Raw genomic sequence first — 19,680 nt, 5'->3', positions numbered from 1 at the left:
ACTAGGTGTTTCTGCCCCCACTTTCACACCCCCGTTTCCTCTTTGGGACATCCCCCAACCTCCTGCGCAGCAGCCCCCGACCCCCTCTGGGTCTGATCCCCTCTCCGCTTTGGGGTGGCCCCCCTCTCCCAACCGGGGCAGCCCCGACCCCTTCGGGGGAGGTGTGGTGGTGGGGGGCGGGAGCGGGGGCGGCTCTAGGACCCGGCGGCGCCGAGGCGCGCCCGGCCCCGCTCCGCTCCGCTCCCCTCCGCACCGCGCTGATCCGTGCCGTGCTGCGCCGCCCCGCTCGTCTCCGCTCCTTTGCGCGCCGTGCCGCGCCGCCGGGGGGCCGAGCCGCGTGTCCACCTGCCGGCCCCGCCGCCCGTCAGTCCCGCCATGGCGCTCGGCGGGGTCGGTCGCGGCGGCGCGGCGCGGGCCGCCTGGCCGCGGCTGCTGGTAACGGCGGCGGCGGCGGCGCTGGCGCTGGCGGGGCCGGCGCTGCCCGAGGTGCTGTTCCGCTGCCCGCCCTGCACGGCGGAGCGCCTGGCCGCCTGCCCCCCGGCCGCCCGCCCGCCCTGCCCCGAGCTGGTGCGGGAGCCGGGCTGCGGCTGCTGCCCGGTGTGCGCCCGCCTGGAGGCCGAGGCGTGCGGCGTCTACACTCCGCGCTGCGCCGCCGGCTTGCGCTGCTACCCCGACCCCGGCGCCGAGCTGCCCCTGCAAGCCCTGGTGCAGGGGCAGGGGACCTGCGCCCGTCGCCGCGACACGGCCGAGTACGGCGCCAGCGCCGAGCGCCCCGCAGGTGAGCAGCGCCCGGCTCCGCGCACCCCGCGGACCCCACCGCAGACCCTGGAGAGCCGCGCACCGAGGACGCGGCACCGGGCGCACTGAGTGCTAGGGACCGGAGACCTGATGCTGGGGATAGGGCACTGCGCGCTGCGCTCCGGGCGGGGGTACCGGAGACCGAGCACCGGGTGCAGTGCGTTGTGAACTGCGCACCTGGCTTGTGCGCTGGGTGCAACGCACCCGGGACCCAGTGCCGCGGGGCACCGGCACCTCTACGGAATCCTAAAGGGTGGTCTGAAGGGTGTACTCCCAGGGCAGAGGGACCCCTCGGGAGGGTAGGGAAGGGGGATCCCTGCGGGAGAGGGGAGAGTCAGGGGAGGGACCAAAGGGGCAGGGATGAAAAAGGCGATGGAGGGGCGAAAGAGCGTGAGTGCGTCCTTGGGGGAGAGGGGAAGATGTTCTTTGGGGGGGGGGGGGTACATCTACCCCTGGGGTTAGAGAGGTTGCCTGGCACGGGGCAGGAATCACAGGGGTGGGGTGTAACAGGAGAAATGTAGGGACTTCCCCGGGGCCGGGGGCAGGTTGGGGTCTTCTAGAGAAGAAAACCCTTGTGAGCAGATAAGGGTGAAGTTCGGGGAGATGCAGTTGAGGGGAGTGGGAGCCCTTAGCGAGCAGAGGGAGGTGGAGGTTCAGATTTGGGGTTGGAGGCGTAAAATCACTCCTGAGGGTGGTGGACCCCCAAACATACGGGGAGCAGCAGTGTGGGAGGACCATGTGCTGCTTGGTGGGAAGGGGGTGGTTGAGGCACTGCGGGGTTTTGCTCTGTGGGGAGCCCGTTCCCTGTGGGTGCCTTCCCAGCAGAGCCCACCTCGGAGCTGCGGTGTCCACTGCCAGAGCCCGTGAGGGGTCCCGGTCCCCTCTGTTCCCCCCGATCCAGGTACCGGGTGCCGGAAGAAGAGGAGCCTCCCCCGAGGGCATAGCCCCGAGGACGGGGACGTCAACAGGCTCCTGACCTGTTGCTGCAATGTGTGTGGGAGGGAGCGCTCTTGGGGATGCCGATACAGCAGAGCTTGGGTTTTATTAATGCTTCCTCTCCCTTGCGATCGGCCGCAAGCTCTTTCCCTTTCCGTGGAATGCTGAAAATTGCAGAATCAGGTCTGGGAGTAGAAACCAGCACTTTCTCCTTTGAAATCACCCCTCCTTGACTTCTGCCTCCTTGCTGGCTTTGCTCCCTGGCTAAGACTGGGGCTCTGACCCTTCTTTGCATAACTAGTTCAGCAGCACAACTTCGAATTCCCTCCCTTCTCTCGTGTTGAGGCTCTATTGAAAAGCACTCTGAATCGGGCTGTACCTCCTGGCTTCGCTCCCCAGGAGAATGGGAGCATAGCCAGGTACCTGCGCACGCTGCTGTGAGTACCTGTGCACCCTGGTCTGGGGACCTGTGCACCCTGCTCTGCTTGAAGGGGAGAGATGGAGAGAGGGGAGTGAAGAAAAACCACCAGCAGGGAAAACATCGCGCTTTGCAAGATGCTGCTTCCATGCACTCAGGCTGCGAATGCTGCAGTCCCTGCTCCTGTTCCCCCTCCTTTACCCGGCTGTGAAGGGCTGTGGAGAGTTGGGAGTCTGGAGAACAAGTTGATGTGAAATCTTGCTTGACTACAGAATATGAGTGTCAAGGGAGTGAATTTTACACTCTAGAAGAAGCCAAGGGCATGTAGATGTAAGGAATCTGGCACTGACTTCCAAACTTACGCTTTTACAAGAAGTTGGGGTGGGGGGAGAGAGCATTGCTGTGATGGGTTGAGAGGTGACTTTCTGAGTTAATGATGCTTTTTTTTTTGATTTTACGGACTTTATTTCAGAATTACATTACCTGACTGGATATTTTGCTTGATTTTATTGTCTTTATTCTGTTACAGTGGGTGTGATTTATTTAACCATATCTCTATGTGTAATACATGCACACATAAATAGCACAGTTTAAGAACACTTTAATGTATGCGGTGTTCTGTAATGTTCATAGGGGGCTAATAATAAAAATACTGGCACATCCTTAACCAGCATGATGTGAAACATGCAGCTGGAATATTCAGAGTTCAGCATGTCTTGGCAAAGAATCTTGGACATCCAGAAAAGGGTTTGCTCTCCAGATGACAAAACTTTTAACAGGTTGTTGTAGCCATTAGAAAAAAAAAAAAACCAACCCCAAAAACAAAACCCAAAACCAATACAACCAAACCCCCAACAAAAACAAAACCCAGTCTGCTAGCTTCACGTGATACTATTCTGTTCAGACTCGTGCTTCCATCTGCAGCATGCCTACAAAGCATATACTAGGGAGAGTTTGCTTTTTGTTTAAAGCAGTGACAGGGAAAGGACTCTGACATCCAGAAGAGCAGGGATTGGAATTTGCTTTCAAATGCTGATGTCGGGCCAGTTTCAAGAGTGCCCCAAGAGCAGGTTTTTGCCTGCAAAAGGCAGGTGTTGAGGCTCTTTTTTTTTCCCCCATTTTTTTTTAATGTGCTTAAAGGTATTTGCCTTATTTCCCCTTTCCAGCTTGAAAAGGCTCCTTTGGCTGGTTCAGGACTGGAATGCAGAGCCTTCACTATTCCTAAATTAAGAGGTTGGCAAGTTTTTTGTCCCTGATGAGAGGCAGAAGGATTGCCCAAACGAAACAAGGAATAAAACTCTGCAAATTCTCCTGCTGTGGCTCCAGCATTGTTTAGTCTTCCACTTAGTCTGTAAAGCCAATCCTGAAATGGTTGTAGGCGGGAAGTAACATAAACCACCGTGTAGCTAGGAAGCAGGGGATGTTGCTCATTGCACAAGAGGCTTTGGGTATTTTGAAGATGTTGGGAATGTTGGAACTAAACAGCAGCAGTCTGTGGAAATCAGGCTGAGAACTTGTACCCCTCTGGGGAGATGAGTACTTGAACTCCCACCAAGGGTGGGAGCAAGATGGAGGCTCAGCACCTCCAGGGATCAGGGCCTCTAAATTAGTTTTGATGCCACTGGACCACACTTTTTAACAGTTTATTTCAGGTCATCACTTAACAAACTTTACGTACCCTAATGGCTGACTGGAACTGCCTGAACTGGAGACAGAGGGTTGTTACTGTGTGTGCGAAGTTCGCAGAGTTCATGCCAGTCTCGAATGTGTTTATTCTTTCAGCACTTCAGAGAAATTGGCATGCTGTTTTGCAGATGGAGTAAATGATGTGCCTGAAGTCCACCAGGACACAGGAAGCAGAGTAAGGGCTGTCTGTACATCATATTAGCAGTCTGTTTCTTGACATATAATGTCCCAGTTGCTGATAGCCACTTTCTCCCCAAGCAGGGTCAGGGTGGCTCAGGTCTGAATGGGTTCTGGAGACACAACATGCTTTGGAAAGTGTTTCAGGTACCATTGGGGTCTCTCAGCCTCTCGAATCTCAGAGGGTGGGGATGCTGCCTTCTGCTTTAGCCATCATGAACTGGAATTGGGGGCTTGCATGGTCTTGTCCAGCTCTTGTCCTTTTTTCTTCCTTCTGATGTGTTTAGATGTCACCTTGTGTCAGAGTAGGCTGGTTCAGAGCTAATGCTGCAGAAAGCCAGCCTCAGGAAACAAGTGCGTGGTGTTCTGGCAGATCAATGCCCTGAACTGGCAAGGTGCAGCAGGGTGCCAGTACTGCTCCACGACAGGAGCTTGTGCTAGGAGATGGATCAGGGCAGACCTTCGCCATCTCAGCAGTGTCCAAAATTGTCTTGCCCAAGTTATGAGAATAGCTGAAAATCATCCGTTTCCTTCTAATGGAGACAAGGTCCTAGGAATAAAATTTGTTCCACAGAAAAAAGGGTTCTTGAGCCACTGTTCAAAACTGACCAGTTAAGGGAATTATCTTTTTCCCTTTGGCAGTGCAGTTCAGTTGGGTTTGTAGTATTGTTTTATTTTGTTGTCAAGATATTTGTATTAATTCCGAGGGATCTGCCTCAGAACCCACTGCTGGCTATTGAGTCCTGCTTTGGAATCTCAGTTCTTTATTAAAACAAATGTGGATTTTTTTTTTTAGTTCATGACAGTGCAAAGTAACCTTTCCAAATGGAAAGAGCTCTGCAAAGAATGCAGCCTCAGGCAAACTTGAACCTGCAGGGCTGGGGTTGCCTCATTCACCTGGTCAGGGCCTCCACGTTGAACTCCCATGATACAAAACCAGCGCCAAAATAGTTAACTGTTAAAAACGCAGCTTGTTTTAGCATCCAGCTAAAATCCTTATTTGGGTAGCCCCAAATGCCACACATCCTTCCTTATGGGTCAAATGTCAAAACCTCCATTTCCCCTTGGCAGGCAGCTGCTAAAAGACAGTTTAATGTATTGCTCCAAAACACAGAAGACTCCGAGGCTGGAGGTAGCATAATATAAGTGGAATTTTAACAGCAACTTGAAAACCTTGCCAGTAATGCTATGAGTGCATTTTTCATGTCCACTGAATTGCCAGGAAGACTTCTGCTTTTCTCTTGCTTTTATAAGGAAATGAAGCATCCATCACAATCTGCATGTATCTGTCCTTCTGCCCCCACAGCTTCTGACCCTGTTAGTCAGATTGGCCAGGTCTAACACAGCAATGAACATCCTGAAGGCACTTGCTCAGAAGTGGGCGAGAGGTAGAGGAGAGCCAGGCTGTGAGTGTCTCCCTCGTCCCGTGCTAGATGCCTTTTGAGGCAGAAGCAAGAGCAGGAGGGAGGTTAGTTCCAAGTGCTGCAACCAGGTGTTCAGGCTGGCTTAAGCAAGCTTGGACATTATTAGACACCAGAGAAGCCAACTGTAAGAACCAAATTCACAGGAGTGTGTTAATACCTATCTCCAGAGCCACTAGAGCAGCTCTGCCCAGGATAAAACAAAAGTCTGCAAAGCTGCTTGCCTTGGAAAAAATATTAAAAGTGAAATGCAGTTACTAATAGCTCTAAGGGTAATACATGAATGAAGAAAACCCACACAGCTCATCTGTCCTCACTGCTTGTGGGGCTTTGCTGGTAGGTGGACCAGGTCTCCAAGCTCCTTTGTGGCGGCTGTGTCTGGTTAAGAGGTAACCTGTTGGGCCCTGTACTGATTGTCATCTTTAAGACAATAAATAACATCCTGTGGAGCAGCTTCTTGAAAATAATGCTACCCCCTGCCTCAGTCCCACTAGACTTTGCTGTGTTGGGGTTGGTGGTTGTGTGAAAATGGTGGTTTGGAGGGAGGAGGAAGCCTGGGAAGATTTCAAGGCTGTGGCCCGAAGGAGGAACGTGTTTTCATGCTGTCCTTTGGCAAATGGTCTGTTTCCTTCTTGCCCTTTGCAGTTGTTTCCTTTCCTCTGTGTTTCAGGCTCATACGCGCTGAGCATGGTATTTGTCAAGGGAACAGCAAGAAGCTCCATCTGTGAGAAAGTCCATGTCATTTGTTTTATCCACATCCAGGAATTGAGCTGGGATAAACAATTTGGAAGGCAAAACAGTGAAAACTGGAATGCAAGAGGTGTGTTTGTGTTTGGCTCTCTTCTAGACCTGGCTACAGTATCAGCTGGGACTAATTTATCAGCCTGATAGGCAGCTGTCACTGCTGTCTACAAACAGCTGGATTTGTGAAGGCAGGGTTTCATCCCAGTGACCAGTAGCACTCCTGTACCTGCTTTGCCTGGTCACGTGTTCCACACTAAGGAGCAAGGAGGAACAGCAGTTTGTCTGGTGGATTTCTTGTGTTTCTGCTTGGATTGGGGAATTCCAGCCTTTTGAGCTTGGCCACATCTGCCTTCCCTCCTGGGTCTGTAATTCCTTCAGGAAAGAACTTTTGCTCTAGGCAGACAGAGTAAGAGGAAGGCCAATGTAAAATGTAAATGTACTTTTCAAGCCTTTATGGTAATGACAGGAGGGTGAAGCTTGGTGGTGTACTGAGTTTCCAGGTGAAAGAATTCCTGCTTTTTTTCCCTGAATCAGAGTGAAATATGAATCTTCAATCCGGTGGCTGCTTAGTAGATCCGTTCTGTATCAGAGGGATGCAAAGCCATTGCCTTTGCATGTGCTTCCACTACTGCTTCCGCACATCTTCACCTTTGGCTCTTCCTTGGGGCGATGCTGCCTGAATCAGTGTGTATGTGTCCAGTTTTGAGGGTGTCCTGTAGCAGCAACACATTGGGCTTTGCTTTCCCACTTGTCCTTGCTGACTGCATCTGCCTGAAGAGGCAGGTTTGTCCTCAGTGGAAGAGTGAGGCTTTACCTGATGGCATTAGCCTTGTGAAGGAAGCTGTGTTAGTGCTCGATGTCTGCCTTGGGGAGGCAGTTGTGTTACCTGTTCCTTTGCTCTGTGCCATGCAGCAGGATGCTGCTTGATGGGTGTTGAGTGTGCTGTGTGATTTGGAGGCTAACCATGGTACATGCTCCTGAAATGGACTTGGGAGAGAAGGAAAAAACCCTTCTGGGGGTCCTAATGTGTTCTGCAGATTATTATTGGTTGCCTTTCATCCCTGCTGAGCTGATCTCGTGACAGTCATGCCCCACTCCCTCCCTGTCCTGGTGCTCCATCCTCATGCTCCATCATACAACTCTCGGTCTTTGGAACCAGGATGAACAACGACAGGGATTTAGGTCAAGAAGATCTTCACTTTTCTGTAAGGATGAGTTTTCTGCCAGTTTAAAAGATTGCAAATCCAGTCTTACTGTTATTTCCATAAAGACAAACTACCTTCAGCAGACTGACTGAAACATCTTTGCCTGCTTTTAGCAGTCACTGCCAGCAAGCTGGGAGGTGTTTCTCATTCACAAACTGGCCAAGCATGACCTCATTAAACGTGCAAGTTGACATCTTATTACAAGTGAACATGATGTGGTGGCTATCCTAGGCAAAGGCTTAAGAGAAAGGGGTTAGTGCACAGTTATTGGAACTTTGCAGCAGCCCAGCATTTGACAGCTTGTTGTAACTGCATTATTGATTGTCTTCTGTTCAGTGTTTTGCCCACATGTAATTTAGCTAGGTACCAGTGGGAATATAAAGTCTCTTGCTGCATCAGCTTATGGTAGGAATAAATTGCTTTAGAATGGAAAGGGTCAGTAATCATGTGCCTTTCTTATGGACTGGAATACTGGGAAACATCAGGTCACTTTTATAAGCCTTAAACTATCCTTTGACATTGCAGCTTTTATTCTGAAGAATGCTGCACTGTGCCTCTTGGCTGGTAAGGGAACAAGTTCACTGCCTGGTGCTCTCTGTAGTCAAAGATCCCATTAATTCTGCCGGCCGTGAGGAACGATTTCTTGGTATTTCATTGTGGACTGTAATTGAGAGTGACACAAAGCACTGGTGGGAATTGGACTGTGTTGAAATCCCTGCTTTCTCTTACAGTTTTCTGCCAATAAACCAGCTCAGGTGGGATGAGGGGATTTCTAATGCTCTGCCCTTGAAATTAATAAAACTTCCAACACCCTAGTTGCTGGAGGCAATTTTAGAGAGGTGGTTTTGTGACTCCTTGCAGCTTGTTCTTGTAGCCAGGTGATGCAGGGTGCCTACAGCAGTGACATGCTGTTGCAGTCACTTGCATGGCATCGTATTTGGGAGAGTCCTGTAGTCCTATAATGTTGGGAAAATTTCAGAAAGCTTTGCCCAGTATTTTTGCTCGAGACCACAGTTAGATTTCCCCGTAAGATCTTGTTTTTCATACTTAAGCCAGGGTAGCCTTTTCTCAGCTCTTCTGGTTAGTTGTAGGATGCCCAGTCCCTGCTAATGGACTTCTCTTGGTTTGGTGAGGAGATTGTCTGATAACCTTCCCACATTTTCCTCTTGCTGGTTTAGAAAAGGGTGAGCACCTGGTGTCCATGTCTCAGGAATGCTTGCTGATCAGTCTGGGGGGACTGGTGAGTGCAGTGAGCTGTTGAAGGTGTTTTTGTGGTTTTGGGTGTCCTCCAAGACCTTTTTTGATACCTCCAAAGATCAGGTGTGTGTCCCTCAGTGTGACCTATCTCCTGCAGGATAGGGAGCACCCTGTATTTTAGAAGTCCCAAATTCTGCTCTTGAGAGGAGCAGGACAGATCCTGATCAGCCCCAGTGAAGACAGAAGAGCAGAAGCAGTGAAACCAGCCAGGATCTGCCCTCTTTTTTCATGGGGAAAATTCCTTGGGGGTCATTTTCTGTTTGGATCCAGGAGGTTTTGTGTGCGGTGCTCGGTGTGCCATTGGGCTGCAAGCTGAGCCACAGGCAGACACAGGGTTTGCAACCAGCACGATGTCAGCCCTCCAGCACAGCCCATGTGGAAATGCTCGTCTCCTGTTGCTTTCAGCGGGCGAGTGGCTCGCCTCCATCTGGTGCTGTTTCATCTGGCACTTCAAAAGCAATGAAATGCTCTCCCCAGAAATGGGGAGAGGAATTCAGGTTTAGCAAAGAGGAATGGCATGAGGAGGAGAAGTAGGAGGGTGGCCAGTGGAGAGCTCCATCCTCCTGTGCCATTGGAGCCTGGAGCTGGTGCTGGGGCACTGCCCCATAGCTCCAGCCAGGTTGTGTAGTTGCAGAGGCTGTAAATAATGTAGGGTGGGTGGCTCAAGGGCTCCACGTGGTGCCTGGTTTGTGTCCGCTGGGTCTTGGCCCCTGGGAGAGTTTGGAGTGGAGGTTGTAGGTTTGGAGTGGTTGGGCACCATGGTGTTTTTGTTTGCAGTGAGGTTAACCCAACAGTCCTGGAACTTCCCGTGGCTGTTTTTCATTACTCCTGTCTCACCCTGGAGTGCCTGTGCTGAAGACAAATTCCAGTTCTATTGATGAATTATGTCTTACTTCTTGGGCACACTTCTCAGGGGTGCTGACCCTCCACACCATAGCATTTCTAGGTTTGCAGTTGAACCAGCGCGAGGAAAATGCCAGGTGATAACACTAACAAGACTTACCACTGCTTTCTGGAGGCTGGAAGAACTTCTCCATGCTCCAGAAAGGTATCTCACAGTTCAGCTGATCAAGGACAACATTCTTGTGCTGGAACCTTCTCTCTCTCTGCACTACTGGGCTCCAACAGCCATTCTTTTTCTAGCATAATACCCACACTAACCAAGGGCCATAAGTTTGATATGATCCCAGATGTGACCTTCCTTTCTTCTGAACATCACATGAATCCAGATTGATAGAGCTGCAGGGAAATCACTGCTGCACCATCTTCATCTGACTGTGGTGTGAATGGACAGGAACATCATTTGCCATGATGGAAACTGGGATGAGGAGGCCTAAAGCAGTGGCTGCCCATGGTAGGGGACCTCTTCCTTTGGCCATGATGAACAGTGAGTGCTGCCTCCACACCTTGTGCAGAAGTGGTTTTGTGAGGATTTTGTTTAGACTGTTAGAAATCTGTGTTGTGACGGACAGTCCATTATACATGACATTTGGGGCAGGTCTGGATTTCTAGTGGTGGTCAGGGAATATTGCCATTCCTGGGACTGGGACAGCACCAGAGGTACTATTTAGAGGCTAACCCTGTAATCCACCCTGAATTTAAAGAGCAATCCAGAATTGGGAGAGAAAAAAGAGACTGTGTCAAAATGGTGCCTTCTTACACAACAGGTCAGATCCCTGGGTATTCTGAGTCATTTTGTTGTTGTTGATTTTAGTGACTAAAATAAGTTTATTCTGTGATTTTTTTCATTGCCAGGCCCCGCAGACCCTGTCACCTCCAGCTTGCAGTGAGTGAGACAGATTCCATTAATTTCTGTGCATTACTGAGGGATTTCAGTTGATGAGATTCTTGCCTGGAATTTCTCTGTGGAGGAGCCCAGCTTCCCATTGCCTGCAGATAGGACCTGAAAAGCTCAGCCTCCTTGTAAACCCAGCTGGGTAGTGGGAATACAACCTCTGATGTCTCTAGGGTAGATTCTTTATCCTGCTCTCTTCAGGGCACCTGGCACTGGGAGCATGGTCAAGGCTGGGCAGGTGGAAACACTTGGTCCTCAGAGCTTTGAATAATGCTAAAATACCTGATTTGGGTTGACTTTGGAGGTCTAGGAAGGTCTAGACCTCTCTGCACATGACTGGGGCATGCTTGGTCTGGGGGCACTGGGAGGAATTTGGCATGGAGCCCTCTGAGGCAACTGTCTTGTTTAGTAAAACTTGGGCTGTGGGAGTCGGTGTGAGGAAATAACAATATCCACTTTGGTTTCTGCAGGCTCTGTCCCAGGGGGCCGGTTGGGTGTTGCAGGAGGCCACAGGAATCCTGCTCATGACCACAGCCAGATTAATGGCCATTTTGGCAGCTTTTCAGGAGTGAGGAATTTGGCCACTTTCACAATAATGGCTAGAAATTCCACATGAATTAATTAGTTTTATTACAGGGCATGTCCTTCCTGCTCCTCCAGGGCTGCCTGAAACACTGAACTCATTACATGAAGAAATAAAAATAGTACTAAAAATAAGAACTGGTATCCCAAGTCGTTGTAAGGAAACATGCAGAGTGTACCGACAGCCTCCACCAGATATGCTTCCCAAGATGTGGCTTGTGGCCAGATGAGATCTAAACCCAAGTTTTAGATCAATTGCAGCCACTAAAACACCCCAGCCTGCTCCATGAGGGTGTCTTCTCAGCCTCTTGGCGCTTGATCAGCTTAAGCCATTTATCTTGGCTTCTTAATGACCCCCACAGTTTCAACTTGATGCAGTTTAGGTCTGACACTTGGATGTTGCACAGCAGAGGCTGCGCACCTTTAGCCTTTTCTCCCCAAGGGATGGGTTTTCGTAGCACCATTTCTGCCTTGCAAGGATGTTGCTTCTACGGCAGTGAGTGCTTGGAAATGCCCTTGGGAAAGGGTGCTGTGCATTTGAGTTTTGATCAAGGGTATGCCATAAAAATGACAGCATGGGACTTTGGAAAGGTCTGCTTGAGAGCAGTCAGAATAACATTAGATTGAGTAAATATTTTGGGAGCCCAGAGCTGATAACTTTCCCTTACTTACTTTGTGGGGAGTCAGCCTGTAGAAACTTAACCGCCTCTCACGTGGCTTTTGAACAAAGGTTGTCCATGGACAAAGTGTGCTTTTATTTCAATCCCTCTTTAGAAGCGCTAATGTCTTGAGATTTGACTGATGTTAAGGGCAAGTGTGCAAAATGCACTCTGTTTGCTGGTCATTCCAGTGTTTGCTTTATGAATACTGCTTCACATACTTGTGTTTGGACAGGGGGTTCTCCTTTTGAGTCTAACCCCTCGTTTCTGCTCAACCCTACTGTTGTGAACCAGGGCTTAACTTGTTTGCTTTCTTTCCCTTGTTTTGGATGAAGTGAGTCCAACACTGCAAAGCTGGTAAGGGAGGTGGTGAAGTTACTGCAGGTCCCACTGCACCAATCAGTTGCTCAGCCCTCTTGAGCATTGTGACCCATCCTTCAGGGACTGAGGCCAGCTGAGCCGACAAAGGGCTGAAATGCAAGATTTGCAGTATTAACAAAATGTGCCTGGCAAAAAAAGAGTAAAAAACGGTAATGCAGACATAGATTCTTCTAATCTCAGACAGTTGCAAAGCTTCCATCTTTCTAGTAATGTTTGTTATTGATTTCAGCCATTGCTTTCCCCATTTTTTTTTTTGTTTATTCTTTTTATCAGGCTGGTTTCAAGGATTTGTTACCTTAACCCCTGGCCATTAGGCTAGTCCTGTACACGCCGAAACTGACCTTTGCAAGTTCAGACTATGCTTAAGGCACTTGGGCAGTGCAGATATCATCAGGCAGCGCCCATCCTGGACAAAGGTCCCTCAAGCCTGTAATCCACCCTTAGGTGGTAGCCAGCTGGGAATTAATGAAAATACGGGGTGAGCCTTGTGAGGTGGACACAGTGCTATGGAAACCCATCAGGCTACCGACACCACTCGAACCATGGCTTCAGGGATTCCCAATGCATAGCCCAATCTGCTGGCTGCTCACAGTGGTACTGTCTTTGTTGGGTGAGCTGCCCTCCTGACTTCTAGCAGTGGGGCTTCAGGTGCTGGGGGAGGCAAGAAAACCCTCAGCCAAGTGCATCACTGCGGTGTCTTGAGGCTTTGGGGTAGGAGTTTCTCCACATATGAGACCAATTTGGGCTTGCTCCTGTGAATCCTGTTTGCTACCTGTTCCCATTTCCTGCCACCTGTATATCCAGGAGCAACAGCCAAGGTCTGAAGGAAGGTCTCATCACTGGCACCGTGCCCAGTGGAAGCACAACCCTGCCCAGATCTGTTTTTTCTCTAAGTTACGTGCTAGGAGAGTTGGGCCTCCATGTTGTGGTTATCAGCAGTGTCTTGTTCCCTGGAGCTGATGTGACCAGCAGAGCTGAAATGTCTCAGCTGACCTAAAAAGCTGCTTGCAATTAAAATGAAGCAGCCCCTATAAATATTTAACTGAGTCCATGTTTCTTTTTTCTCCGCCTAGTTTTCTCTTTTATTTTTCTCTGCCTGTGCATTCTGCATATCCCCTCCATGGCATCCCATGATGAAGCAGTGTTTTTGGCAGTTAAATTACACATCTTGCTTGTCTCCTGTCATCATTACCCATGTTCGAGACTGACACTGAGCTTGGTGTTGAGCATGTGAATGCTCCTGTGGGAATGTTTGCAGCCCACTGTGGGCTGCCTACTGCCATATAAACTATATCCTGAGAAACTGCAGAATCTCCAGTAAGCTTTTGCAGCCCTTGAAGCAGTGGACTCCCATCAGTTTTACAAAACCTTTTCAATGGGGGAAGTTCCCAAATTTTGCCCAAGATGGAGGTGTGAATGGGTGGGACTTGAAGCTGTGTGGCAGAAAGCTCTGCAATGCAAGACTGCAATCGGTGCAGTAACACAATGAAGAAGGTACCTCTGTGAGCAGCTGCAGACTGGGCTGTGCTTTGGAAATCCCTGGAATCATGCGCTGAGCGGTGTCAGCAGCGTGACCTGAGCTGAGCTGTCTGCCTGAAGCTGGTACCTGGGGTGTGTTGTGCAAGGTGTGCAGTCTGCCCTGTACCGGAGTAACCCCGAGCTGAGCTGCTCTCTTCTCTCTCCAGCTGTGTAGGTGCAGGTGCAATGCCTACAGGGCATGTAGCCACAGCCTGGCAGGGACTGGGACACTGCAGATTAGATACTGTCCCTGTGATGGAGCTGGGGGTGCTAGCTGCGTTGCAGGAGCAATGCCGTGAGGTAGGGTTGTTCATCCTCACAGCTCAATGTGGAGCAAATGCAATTTCTCCATCATGATGGTGGTGAATGGCTGCTTTTCAGAGCTGGAGATGTGGTGCTGGTTCTCCTCCACTCTAAACCTGGCTTCATGCAGTGCAGGGGCTGGTGCAGTGCATGCTGCCATCCTGTCCTGGCATGCATGTCACAGAGAGAGTGGGGCAATGCTGTTTTCAGCATATGAGTCAGACCCTGAGCAGCCTTAGGCCAGGACTGCAGGTTTGTCCTTTGTCCAGCTAGACACATGCAGCCAAGGCACAGAGTGGGTGAGACTGAACATCCCCAAAAACTCTGCAGCTCCCCAAGGAGCTGGCACAGGGACCTTCAGTGGGTATGTTGCAATGCTGCCTGGAGGGCTTTCTGTCCAGGGGCTTTCCTGCAGACAGACGTAGCCGGGAAGCAGGAATATCAAGTGACTAAACGTCACAGTTACATTCCTGCCATCTGAAAAGAAATACCTATTTTCTGTTGGCTGTGAAAACTAACTTCCTTTTTCTCCTCCCTGAGCAGGCAAGCTGGCTCCTGGTGGCTGTGCTCTTGTGGCGGATGCACAGGACTGTCCAGGTCAGGGTGAAAGGAAAACTCCTACTGGCGGATTTTCACTGTTGGGTTCCTTTCTAAAGAAAATGTGCAGGGCTTTTCCTGGCCCTTGTGAAGGCCAAGATGCAGGTCTGTAGCTGGAATGGGGTAAGACTGGCCTCATTTGGGACTTCTTCTGCGCTTTGAGCATCCCCTGTGCTGCCGTCTGAGCTACATGGGGTGGGGGTTGGTATCCGGCTTTTTGTTATTCATGTAATTAATCTCATCCCTCCCCAAATGTGGTTGCTGCTCTGAGGCACAAACTGGCCGTGGGCACCTGTGTTTGGCCTTTGCTGCACTATAAAAGCCAGACCTGGCAGTCCAGGAAACTGAGGCAGGTACTGCTGGGTGTATTGTTCTTGGGGATATTACCCTTTGGTTCTGGAAGACTCGGTAATGGGATTGTATCTCAGGAGAGCAAGTTTCTTAGCCTGAACAGCTTGCTAGTTGCTCCAGTGATGAATACTACAGAACCATGATGGTTCCACGTCGCGTAGTTTGAACATGCCAGAGTGAAGAAAACACTGAAAAGGCTCCAGTGCAAAACCCACTGGGATTTTTTTGAGTTTATTTTATAACAGCAGAAGTCTGGACTTTTGTGGGATGAGAGCCCACCTGGTAAGGAATGGTCCAGCAGCTGCTGCACCCAGGAACTTGGTGCTGATTTGCAAAAGGCTTTTAGGGGCCCTCGGGGATCTCCTTGGTGCTGAGAACAAAATACACAGCATTGTACCCAGCTCCTCTTACCTTCCTCCTTTGCTGCTTTTTTTTTTCTCTAGAGCCCTGTACGTTTTCCCAGTTACGGTTGGGGTTTTTTTGGTCAGCAAGTTTATTTTTTTCCTGCTATAAAGTGCTGCACTCTCTCTCTTCGTGTTGTTTCCTATTGCCAGGTTTCTGCTGGCTTCACCTCTCCCCGTGCTTGTTCCCAGGTTTACTTTGCATATTGTCAGCAGGGTGCTGGGAGGCTCATTTTGACCTGTCTGGCTCAGTGAGGACCTGCTGAAACCTGCCGGTGCTCCAGAGAGGAGCTGTCAGGGGCTATCCTGCAAGGGTGGGAGGGTCAGGCACAGAGCTCTGCGCGAGCACGTCTGGGAACTCTGGAGGTGACACAGGCTGGGTTTGGAGCACAATGGAGCCCACATGTTGGTTCCTGCTTGGGACTGATCCTTTTGGTTTGGCTGCCAAACTATTAAATAAAAAAAAAAAAAAAAAAAAAGAGCAGAGTCTAAGGTTTTATTGAGGTAACTTTGAAATGTTGGTGTCTGTCCTTTAGAGCACAAAGGGGCTTCAAAACAAGTTTGCAAAGATGTTGAGGCAGACTAGCAGCTAAAAATTTTGCCATTTGAGCATTTTTAAAGAAAGCAAAGACAAGGAATAGCCAGACTCTCAGAAGAGGCTGATGGAGCATGCCGCCAGTTCACACAGTGACCCAAGATGTGCAAAAAGTGGCCTCAGACTCTTCCTTTGCCCAAAACATGAGCAGTAGCTGGAGGAGCCCCAGGATCTCTGGCTCAGTGGCTGTGGAATAGTTTAGTCCCAAATGGTGGTTTGTGTCTTCATTGCTCATACAATTCTTGCTGAAATTGAGCCATAAATGTACTCCCTCGGTGGAGCTGCTGCTACACAGGGTTCCTTCCACCCAACCGGCCCCAGTACTGACCATGATCTTCCATTTCTTTTCCTTCTAAAATGACCAAAAAGAAACTTTGGGTTTGACCATAAGCAGATCTTTTTGACTTGGTTGCTGTTATTGCTGTGATTAAACCCAAACAAAACCAAAACCCATAACATTTTCTGTATGACTGGTCTTATTTCTTTTTTTCCAGGTCAAGAGCCAAACCATAAAGCCCAAAACAGACCCCAGGTGTTTGCACTGTCCTGGTCTTCATGCTGACATTCTGTTGCTTTATAAAAGAATTTGGAGTACTTTGGGGTGCTCCTACTCAGTTTCCTCAAGAGCATTTGCCGAGAGCTGCTTTTCTCTGTCGCAGCTGTACTGAGAGGTTTTAGTCATGGCACCCTTCCTCCGAGATGGGGCAAGGAGAGGCCATCAAGAAGCTATGGAAGGAATCAGAGTGATTGTGAACCCAAGTGGCCTTTGGAGGAAAGCCCTACAGTGAAGTTTTCCTGGGGATGTCATTGATACTCCAGATGGGTTAAATGTCTACATCTATAGCTACCCCTTTTCCCCCCTCCTGCAAACTGAACAAGGTTTTCCTGGAAGCCCATCCCAAAGCTGGGGCTGATGGCTTGCTGTCATGTAGAGCAGTGCAAGTCCAGCACCTGGACTGCACTTGGACCAGTGCCTGTCCAGTTTCCAGAGGAGGGCAGGGGACAGCTCTTCAAGGAAAGATTTCCCAGGTTTCAGTGAATCGAGTGACCATCAGAGCACGCAGGCTGAGACATATGCAGACCTTCGTCTGTTAGCTCTTTCTTTCCAGTTACCTGTGGTGCTGTCTGTCTCCTCAGCATGCTAATTCCTCTCTGTTTTGCATCACCCGTAATTCAAACCAGTGCAAATTGCTTTCCTTCTCTGCTGATACCCGTTTTCTGACTTAGCATTTCTGCTGCCATTGAATTTTGGCCTTCACCCTTTGGGGGCTGGCACCCACAGAACCCAGCTGAGAATGTGGCCCTTTGTGCCGGAGCTGTTTGCAGAAGCAGGGGAGCTTTGCCTTCCCTGCTGCGAGCCTTTTTGGCTGGTGAACGTGTGCCCTTTTCTGCTGGGGAGGGATTTAGGGGTGAGGGGGAGGTGAGAGGGTTCCTTGTGCTGGAAGAAAAATGATGAATGACTCTCTTGTGCTTCTGAACAAAACCAGGAAATCGGGGGGGGGGGGAGAGCAAAAAAGGAGGAAATGAGAAACAGTAAAGAGGCCTCCCCCGCCTTCATATAAGCAATCACTCCACAGCATCTGGAGCCCAGTAAAAGGGCCATTCCCAGGAGACCATGCACTCACCAGCCACACAGATCTCCTTTATTGCAAACTCCTGGGGCTTGCACCTCCATTTCCCCTGTGTGGGCTCAGGGGACAGCACTGCACCCAAAACCGGCTTAACCAGGGCAAACCAAAGCTCTGTTTCCATGGCTGTCGGCACCGGAGATGCGTGTGTCCGGCTCGGCTGGCAGGCTGTGGTCTGGATCTGGCCCGAGGATATGGTTGTGTTGCTGTGGAACCAGCCAGAGCAGCCGACACGATGTTTGTGCTGGCACGCTGCCTTGCCGCGGCAGTGCTGACGGTACCTTGCCGGCCTCACATTACAGCAGCGCAGATGATACAATACTCTGTCTGCGTGAAATCTGCTGGAGTGGAGTCACCCCTCCTGCCATCTCCCCAAAAATCGTTTTGGATCCTTTCTATGCTGCAGGGAGGAGAGTGGAGTGGGTTACTGGCCATCATGGTTTGGGTGTGGTTTTAACCACCCTCAGGATGGAGGTAGCATCTGGAGAACCTCTGGCATAAGATAGTTAGTTAAAATTATGTGGGAATATATAATTGGTGGGGCTGGAGGTGATGGCACCTCAGCAGGAGCATGGCTGATGAGGTCTCCATGGGGAGAGTGGTCCAGCAAAGCTCTGCTGTGCCTTGTTCTGACACAGCCACATCCACCTCCATCCCTGCATGGCATTCAGAGCACGCTGCAGTTTGATGGCTCAGTTTGAAGAAGCTCCTTTGCTGTTTGTTAAAAAAACATATCTGGTAGGGACTTTGGCAGGCCAAAATATTCCCCACTGTAACCTCACTGGTTTAGGAACGGGGACCCTATTTAGGAATAGAGGGGAGTGCCTCTCACCCATTTCCAGCTGGAGATGATCATAGCTGAAGCAGGTGAGCATTTTCATCATCCCTGCCAAAACAGGGGCTACTAATTTGGTCGTAGCCCTTGTCCCTCTGTTGTCTCCATCAAGTCTCACCTGACTTTAAATGTTAGGTGGGAGGGGGATTGGTTGGTTGTTTCTCCTTCCCAGGCTGAGAGAACCTCTTCTTCCCCTGGGTGTAAGTCTCTTAGTGTGGTTTATGCAACTGTTGTCCTCCAGTCTGAGGACAGTGAGAGTTTCTGACATGGCATTTGGGTCTTGCTTGGGCATTTTCAGTGTTCAGGGTTCTGTAAGAGAATTGTTACTAGCAGTAGTTATGAAGATACTGTAGACCCTGTGTGCTGATGGGTGTCTTTATTTCTTATATCCAGAGATTGTTTTCAGCTAAGCTTTAGCGCAGTGCTTGCTCACCTGCTTTTGTGACCCCATTTTCATTCTTACAAATCTGGAGGATCAAGTGCGTGTCTGAAAAATACATTTGCTCTCTTGTGTGAGCATGGGAAGAGGGCTTTCTCCTTTGAAAAGGTCAATCTCAATCACAGCCTTGGATATTTGCAGCTGCTTTTGAAATCCCCTCTTATCATCTTGTTAGCAGAAAGGGATCCTCATCTTATTTCAAAAATGCTGTGTCTTCAATGTGTACCTCTGCTTGGCGTATTCTCAAAGGAGTCTTCCTCTCAAGGGGCTGTGGAAAGGTGTGTCTGGGCTTGTGGAAGGGGTTGTGGGTGCTCATGGAAACACACAAGTTGCAGAAGAGTCTCAGATACCCCCTACTGCAGGGAGAGAGAGCGAATAGTTAGGTTGCAATGCGGTGGCTTCAGGTTTTCCCTAACTAGATAATGGTGGGTTAGGCAGGGATGTAGGGATTTGGGCTGTTTGTCTGGGCAGCCCCCAAGTAAGTTGGTTGGGCTTGGGAGGAAAAGCAATATTGCTCTTAAGTTTAGAGCAGCTCCTGGGTGCTCAGTCTGTAGAGGGGTTTGCTGAGAGGAACAGTATTGTAAAAAGCTTCAGCTCTTCTGCGCACAACCCACAGGGTAGCGGCTTCCTGAACTTGGTCTGTATCTCTGTTTGTGTCCTTGGCTCTGGGTGCTCAAGAAAGTGTTGGAAAGCCAGGTAGTAACTCCACTCTTTCCACTGCCTGTGTGAATCCCAAGGTCAGCTTCAGAGTGACCCCTGAATTGCACAAGCTTGGGAGCAGTGATCAGAAAAGGTACTCTTAAGCTGTGTCTGCAAGGTCTGAGCTGTGCTGCTGCGAGCTCCCTAGCTGGAGCATAGTGGTGCGTATGGCAGGTGGCAAGGCTAAGTGCTAAGTTTTGTGTTTCATTTGGTCAGGAACTGGGCTGGGAGCTGAGTATTTTTTTTTACAGCAGT

The 19,680-nt window shown here is 50.0% G+C and overlaps 1 protein-coding gene across 1 annotated transcript in view; it reads left to right on the top strand.

The window, feature by feature from the left end:
• The first annotated feature begins 360 nt into the window (after window positions 1-360).
• Window positions 361-19,680, top strand: part of IGFBP2 (insulin like growth factor binding protein 2) — a 67,402-nt gene continuing 48,082 nt past the window's right edge. The window contains exon 1 of the mRNA XM_062607776.1: window positions 361-778. Within this exon, the coding sequence (XP_062463760.1) occupies window positions 376-778 (403 nt within the window). The 5' untranslated portion in view covers window positions 361-375. The remainder of the gene's footprint in view (window positions 779-19,680) is intronic.

This window comes from Pezoporus occidentalis, unplaced genomic scaffold, assembly GCF_034315485.1.
Source record: "Pezoporus occidentalis ecotype Australia unplaced genomic scaffold, CSIRO_AGI_Poc_V1 ctg126, whole genome shotgun sequence".
Lineage (NCBI taxonomy): Eukaryota > Metazoa > Chordata > Aves > Psittaciformes > Psittacidae > Pezoporus > Pezoporus occidentalis.
This window is presented reverse-complemented; position numbering and strand designations above follow the sequence as displayed.